Source organism: Onychostruthus taczanowskii, unplaced genomic scaffold (genome assembly GCF_017590055.1).
Source record: "Onychostruthus taczanowskii isolate IOZ18803 unplaced genomic scaffold, ASM1759005v1 scaffold6, whole genome shotgun sequence".
In the NCBI taxonomy this organism is placed as follows: domain Eukaryota; kingdom Metazoa; phylum Chordata; class Aves; order Passeriformes; family Passeridae; genus Onychostruthus; species Onychostruthus taczanowskii.
The window spans coordinates 5,730,032-5,738,060 of NW_024503679.1; the positions used below are offsets into that span (position 1 = coordinate 5,730,032).

Genomic DNA, 8,029 nt, shown 5'->3' on the forward strand with positions numbered 1-8,029 from the left:
TGGAGAAATTCCAGAACCATCTGGACACAATCCTGCACTATGTGCTCTGGGATGACCCTACTTGAACAGGGAGGCTGGACCAGATGTTAGTTTTTGATAAAAACTAACGTTTGATAGTTTTTGTCAGAAATTCTACGCTACCATCAGTTTGTCTCTTTCTAGAAATGTTCATGGATGACATGAGCTGCGTTCCTTCGTGCTCTGCTGAGCTGTGATTGCCGGCAGCCGGAGCCGTGCCCGCGGCCCTCAGGCCCCTGGGGACTACAGCTCCCGGCGTGCGCCGCGGGGCTGAGGCCGGCAGCGCCCCGGAGCTGCTCGGCCGCGGCGATGCCGGTGTGGCTGCGGGAGCACAGCTGGCGCCAGACCCTCGCCGCCGTGTACCTCTCGCTGCCCTTGCGCGGGGCCCGGGCCACCCCCGCCAACATCTTCTGCAGCGAGCAGTACCTGAAGGTGGGGCCGCGCCCCGCTCGCCTCACGGGCCTCCTGCCGCGGGTGACTCCGGAGCTCTGCTCGGAGCCACGCGCGCCGTGCACCATGGCAACTCTTCAAGTGCAGAACCCTTTATCTTTTATAACCCCCCTCTGTCTGCTGCAGGCTGCTAAACGCCCGTCCTGCGGCACGTAATGGCTTTACCACTGCTCCTTCCCTACTGATGATCTTGCCACTCAACAGGTGCCAGCTGCCTTTACTCTCATAGCTGGACTGAATTTATACATTTGCTTCTACTGTGAATAATCCTAAATTTGAAATCCGCGGCTTCTGTTGCGGTGCTGAAGAACGGACTTTTTCAATCTCACTAATGAAATATATAACCTTGTGCCGACCCACCCTTAACGGGAAGGAAGCGCCTTCTCTGGGCCTCTACGAACCTCCGCAGTGGATACAAAGCAAATTAGTCCTGTCAATAGTACCTGTTCCTTGAGGTTGACTGTATGCTTGTGCTCTGTTTTGAATATGTGAGAGTTAATTTAAAATAGTAAATATTAGCACAAATTATATTTTTGTAGGTAAGCATCCCTCCCTTTTTATTTGAGGCCGTTTTATATGCTCCTATTGATGACACAAACAGCACAGCAAAGATTGGAAATGGAAACATTTTCTTCACTTTGTATAAAAAAGAACCAGCCTTGTGGGATTCCCTAACTCTAGCAAATGGTAAGTTTTCTACTCTGAAAAGTAGAAAATACATTTTACCTGTGTGTAAGGAAACCATGCTGTGAAACTTCTGCTGGTAGATATCTGCTCAGTTCAATCTTGTTCATTATTAAAAATAGAAAGTATGTGAGAATGAAGAATATCTACTCTTGCTAACATGTGTGAAATAATACAATATTTATTGTAAAATTTACATTTTGTGTTTAAACAAATCTTAATTTTTCTCTTTTACACATGGGCTTGGTAGACACTGGTTTGTCAAATTGTAATCATGTTGTGTTTTGCCAAAGTAGCAGAAGAAATCATGTTTTCATTAACCGATGATATATACCAATAGAACATCAGGCCTAAATGACTAAGTTTATTTTTTTAAGCTGACAAGGAGAAACTACAATATCTGAGAGAGAATGCTGTTGTAAAGGCCCAAGAAAAGGCAAAAGAGGAGACTGAAGCAAAAAAAATTGCAAAACAGGAACACAAAAAATATGCTTTGGAGGCCACAATGAAGGTAGGTTTAGAAGAAGTTCTGCAAGACTTTCATGTAAACGGCTGCCAACTAATCTGGCAGATGCTTTGTTAAATGTATGTCAAAAAATATGAAAAGTTCCAATTTTTATTGTAATGGTGGTGAACCTTGTTATTTCTTTGCATTTAAACCTATTTATGACCAAATATGAAAATGTTACTGACAAAGTGCTTAGAAGTTGCAATTTTCTGTGAGTAATAATGGAAGTTTTTGGTGACAAGCTCAGATTTTTGCCTGTTCCAAGGAGAGTACAGTCATCTGGCAAAACTGTAGTCTTTTGTGGCTTTTGCAGGTGTTTAGTCCTTTAGCACTGTGAAAAAATACTGATTTAAAAATTCTCACTTATTCTTTGTTGTATTTTATATCAGACTTGCTTTTTCTGTCTTTTGTGTGTTTGTGTCTTTGTTATTCTGCTTTTTATTTATATTTTAAGATATGTTCTTAAAACTTTAAGTATATAAAAAGTCTGGTCCCTTCACTTGTGTTCAAAGGATTTTTTTTTTGAGCATGCAATGAAATTTTATGACTGCATATGCAACATGGACCAGAAAGAACTACAGTTAGTGACTTTCTTAGTAGCAATGTTGTACCTCTTCTAAATATGTAATAATCTCAAAGAGGAGAAATTAGAAAGAGTGTATTCAGATGATCACATATATTTTACATTTCTGTATTTTCCAGAGATCTACATTGGAACATGGCTAGGATTTTCACTGTTTAAAAGTAAAACTTATTTCTGAATATGTCTGGATTGTATCTTAGGGTTGTTAGTGAAATAGTTTGAAGATGAGTCCTCTAAAAGCTGATCAGATATCTTTACTCTCACAGTAATTTTCAAGCATCTTAATTAACTCTGCTACTATGGTCACATTATTGGTTACATTATGCTTGGAACTGGGAAAATAATGGTAACTTTAACTTAGTCAGGTCAGTATTATCTGATGTTATGTATCTTATAGGAGTTTGTTTTTTTTTTTCAAATAGCTAGAGGAAGCAGAAAGAAAAAGAATTGAAGATCTAAAAGAAAAGGAACGGCAGAAGGTCGCTAAAGAGTTGGAGTTATGGAAAAACCAACAAAAAGATGGTGATAAATACAAGAGCATACAAAAAAAAGAGGAATTACATCAAGAAATAGAGCCATTAAAAGAGCAAAAAAATGAAAAAATGAACAAAACTCGGATTCCTAATGAAGGAAATTCTAAGACAAGACTCAAATCCACAAGAGGTTGTATAATTGAACTGTACTTAGTAATTCTTTAAAGTGTGGGTATAACATTATTCCCAGATGTTTCTAATTCCTTTGTCTCCACCATACTGAACTGAAGTTATTTTAGCTCGCAGTTATTTTAAAATTGTTGTTTTCAGGCAATATTGAGCTAAAGCACATGAGTTCTTAGCTCTTGTTGAAGTCTTTGGAAATACAAGGGTGGGTTTTGTTCTAAGCTTTAGAAAAGTAAATCGGAAAGCCTTTCTCCCAGTGTAATGCAGACTTCCTGGGGGTGGGGTTTCTGTTACCCAAAGTTACCTAACTGCTGGATTTCATGGAAATATTCAATCTCCTTTTGTGCTCTCTGTCCTGTGTCTTGGATCCACAGAGAGCCAATTCAGGGAGCTAAACCAGCAGAAGACATTTAATTCTTTGTTTGATTTGATAGGGTAGTTTTAGCTCTTATTGTTGCCCTGTCACAGCATCATACCAACAACAAAGAGAGAGGTAGGTGTAAGAGGAATTTAAGTTCATTTGTGACAGATGCTGTATAATTCCATTTATTTACTTGCTACATTAGGAAGAAAAATTGTTTGAACCTTCCCTTCAGAAGACCAAGTCTAAGCTTTTCTCAGGTGATTAGAGGTTTAATTCTAGTGCCACATTTCTATGTCAGGTGTACTTTGGACTTCAGTAGAAAACCAGAAAAATATCTTGCTTCATTTTTAATTTCTAGTGCTCTAACTCTTTCCATAGGTCATGGTTCCTGTAGTATATTTTCACAGAATTTAAAGGAAGAACAGTTACCAGCTCCCCGAGCTGCTGCTACAATTAAAGTCAACTTTACACCACGAGTTTTTCCCACAGCTCTGCGAGAATCTCGTGTTGCAGAAGAGGAGGAGGTAAGCTGGGGAATTAATTATTGTGTATTCAGTCAATACAAAAATAGTGTCTTTGCCAAGGAATGTTACCTGTGCAATATCCTCATCTTCCAAGGAAGGCAGTCTTATTTAAATTAACATATAAAGAAACAATTTTATACAAAAATTCTTTTCACCATGTCAAGCAGATTAATAAATAACGTGTTCCTTTTTTGGGAGGGGGAGAAAAGGCAGCAATATTAATTTAATTCCTTGAAGTACAAAATTTGAAGTGTCCTAGCTCTTATATTTAAGATTCTTTCAGTTCCATCTTAAAATATGCTCATGGATCTTTTGAGCTTGATTCAATGAACACAAAGTAAGTTTGAAAGATCAAAACAAACAAGTAAATAAAAATGTATTAGAGATGTGGTAACCTAACTTCCCATGGTAATAAAATATTTGGGAAAACTTTGAAGTTTTTCATATTGGACGCTATCAAATATTTTCCTGTGTCTGAAATACGTGGTAAATAGAATTCTTTTGATAAGTATGAATGAAGAGATGAAAATAAAATCCTTTTTTGGATTTGATGTTTTGCTTCAGAAATAATACCAGCACATTTTGTATTTGCAGTGGCTACATAAACAAGCAGAAGCTCGAAGAATAATAAATTCTGATTTATCTGAGCTGGAAGATTTAAAAGAAGAGGAGAAGAATCCAGATTGGTTAAAGGACAAAGGAAAGTAAGTTATATTCCACTTGAAGATGTATTAAAAATGAATTAGTTTTATGGTGTTTGTCTACTGTTCAGTTTTGGTATATTCTCTTTATTCTGGACAGAGTTGATGAATGTCTAGAGTAGTCATGGTAGTCGTAGTAGAGATTTTATTGACAGTTTATGGGGTTAGAATCTGATAGAATGAGATGCAATTGTTTAAGCTCATGATAGACAAAATCATTGTAAACACATTATGTATATTCTTCCTTGAAGAAAATTGAGGCAGTGCACTATTATACCTAAGTGGATTTAATTTAATTTTTACTTTTTTAGTGAGACATTAAACATCTGTGTAAAATAAACTTTAGGGACTTTATGCAAATACTTGTTTATTTATATAAGCTGTGTTATACAGAAAGCTTTGATTAGGCAATCATAATCAGATATACAAAGCTTTCAAAATTAGTCCTATGTCTACATAAATGTGTCCATTATTACAATCCTTCATTGCTTGTAAGCAGTGACTATTTTTGTTGTGTATGTCTAAGTTATATTGTCAGCAGCAAGGTGTACTGAACTTCAGTTATGTTGTTCTCAGAAAAGGCTATAAAGGGCCATTTCAAAGGAGAAGATGCTAAAACCTCAAATTATTGAAAATGAGTTAACAATAAGTAGGTCTTTATTTTGTATTTTTCCCCTTCTTTAAAGTGCATGTTTCACTTTTTTTTTAATACTTAGCAAAATGTTTGCAATGGGAGACTACCTTGGGGCTGTAAATGCCTATAACCTTGCAGTGAGGCTGAACAATAAACTTCCTCTGCTGTACCTGAACCGTGCTGCTTGCCACCTTAAACTGAGAAATTTGCACAAAGCTATCGAAGATTCCTCCAAGGTATAAAAATCCAGGAGCTTAGGCTGTCATCTTTTGCATTAATGTGATTTGTGTTACTGTGATGGTTCTGTTTTAAGCAGATCTGTAAATACATATCAGTGCAATTCAAAGTCTTAAAATTCAAAATTGATATAATGAAGCCCTAGTGAAATATTAAAATTTGATAGTGCTTAATGAACTTTCAGAAATTTAAAACAGAACAATAAAATAAACCCTAAACCAGGCTTTCACACATTTGTGACAAATGGCCGTATATTGGCCATATGTTTCTTAATGGATAAAAATATTGTAGCAATATGTACACTTGAAAAAACCCATGACTTGGAGCAGAGAAAAACAAAACCAAAGTATACTCATACATTTTCTATTATGTTGTGGTGTGCTTCATTTGGTTGGAAGAAAAAAAAAAGTGGTGGTGATGAGCAGGATACTTTAAAAAACTTCCAACAAGCTGAACATTTTCAAAGAAGGGCTGTATTGTTCTGATGTTTTAGCAGCTGTTATTTGTGCAACAAGAGGAATGATCTCAAATGGCACTTGAATAATGTGGGAAAAGTTTTCCAAGAATTATTATTTTTTTAACTAATAAGTACTTGAGTCTTGAAACTTGGGGATTTTGATCTTGCTTTTTCCAGTAACTACTACTAAAACACATGTTTTTTTAGTGCTACCTTTTTTTTTTCTTTTGATAGCATGATAGGTTATATGATGTATGAAAACAGGACACATTATTTGACCTCAATAAACATTTAACATGGAATTTATCAGCTTTTAGCCATGGCAATGTAACTGTAGGTGGCAAACTTGGGTGATGGATACAAATCGTAATGACTAGAGTCACAAGCCATTTATAGTTAAATTTGAATAGCTATTTTCTATTTCTTTTTGAATAGTTATTATGTCACTGTATAATAACAGTAATTAGGTGAGAGAAGTGTTTGTAAATTAGAAAAAAATCCTCCAAATTATGGAAAACCTACTTATAAATACTTTGGGTGTTGTCATCTGCAAAGGCTCTGGAGCTGTTGACACCACCTGTTCCTGATAATGAGAAGGCTCGAGTGAAAGCCCATGTGAGACGTGGAACAGCTTTTTGTCAGCTGGAATTATACCCTGAAGGTGAGGCCTTGCTTTTATGAAAACATGCACAGGAACTTATAGTGACATGCAAGTTTAGCTCAGTGAGCCTGCTCACACCTTTATGTTTTCAGGAGTGACTTTGAAGGAGGTCTATGCAGTCTATGTCTATTTATTATGAACATTTATTCCACATTCTTTAATTTTTTTAAAATTTACTGGATACTTGAAAAATATTTGCAAGTTTGAGAAAATGGCTTGCATTCTTAATTTAAGGAGTTTCTCCATTAAGATATTAAAATAACCTGACATATTTCTAAAATACTTGTAAGTGCTTAGTAACATCTGTGTAAAATGTGGTAGGAAGCCCATATTAATGAGTAAAATGATTCATCAAGTACATGTGATTTGTGTGAAAATAACTGAATTTACAGTGTCCCTATTCAGTTGCTCAAGAGTATCAGATTAGTTTTGTAAAGCAAATTTACAAGTGAAAGCTGATAATAGAAATTGAAGAATATTCAAAATGTCAGTGTTGAAGTGCTAAGCTTTGGCCATTGTTTACCTTTTTCTACTTAGGCCTCACTTGGTTATTCCCTTACAGCTTCATTTGCACTTTGAAACCTTATAAAAAAACTAATGTAGGCAAGATTTTACTACCTGTACTTGTGTTTTTCACAGTTCATGTCATTTTTGTTCATATTTTCACACAGGATCATTTGTTCTCTTCTGCAGAACACTTTAGAACAGTCCCCTCATGCACACACACATATATAGGTGTATATGTCCATGAATGAAGAGGCTCTATTTTCATGTCTCAAAACCTGGAAATATTTATGTGGTAGAGTGTTTCCACTACAACGTTTTGTAAAATAAGATAAACAAAATATAAGTTTATTTACTGATGGAAGCTAAACTAATGTCATTCTGATGCCATCTCACTTAAGGACAAATCTCAAGGTCAATACTTCATGTATATGACTAGGGAGTAGTTATTTCCAGTTACTAAAGAGAATGCTTTTCCATTATTGATTTATATTCTTATTAATGTGTCTATATTAGGCCTCCAGGATTATGAAGCAGCTCTCAAGATTGATCCGAAAAATAAAATTATAGAAAAAGATGCTGAGAAGATTCGACATCTAATTCAAGGAACAATGCAAAGTTCTTAATTAAAAAAAAGTATAAAAAAGAATCTTTGATGCCTTTGAGGTCATCAGAAGGAATCTTATTTCTCTTCAGTGTGTGTTACCTAGATATCTTTCTGCTTCACTTGGGACACTTACAAAATTGGTAAAAGATTGGATATCTTATTGGAAACTATAGTATTATAAACATGACTAGATATATCATTTTGATACAAAGTTGTTGTATTTTGGTTTTTGTTAGCATTCTGTATTACTCTGACAATCTGAAACCCTGGACTTGAAGCGGTTCCTTTTTGTTAAATGTTCTTTCCAAACTGGGGCCATTTCAACTACACTTCTTTCAGCAGCAGTTTTAGGAGACTTCTGAATTTTCTGCATCAGTCTCTTTCCTGAATATCATTTATGACTGATTTCTGTCTTTGTAATAAAGTATTTATCATGCA

At 35.7% G+C, this 8,029-nt stretch overlaps 1 protein-coding gene across 1 annotated transcript; it reads left to right on the forward strand.

Moving 5' to 3' along the window:
• Nucleotides 1-302: 302 nt before the first annotated feature.
• Nucleotides 303-8,029, forward strand: DNAAF4 (dynein axonemal assembly factor 4). The gene is made up of 9 exons (XM_041418697.1): nt 303-450; nt 1,008-1,155; nt 1,530-1,663; nt 2,666-2,906; nt 3,645-3,790; nt 4,385-4,494; nt 5,208-5,361; nt 6,375-6,480; nt 7,501-8,029. The coding sequence occupies exons 1-9, from the start codon at nt 328-330 to the stop codon at nt 7,608-7,610; spliced, it is 1,272 nt and encodes a 423-aa protein (XP_041274631.1). The 5' UTR covers nt 303-327; the 3' UTR covers nt 7,611-8,029.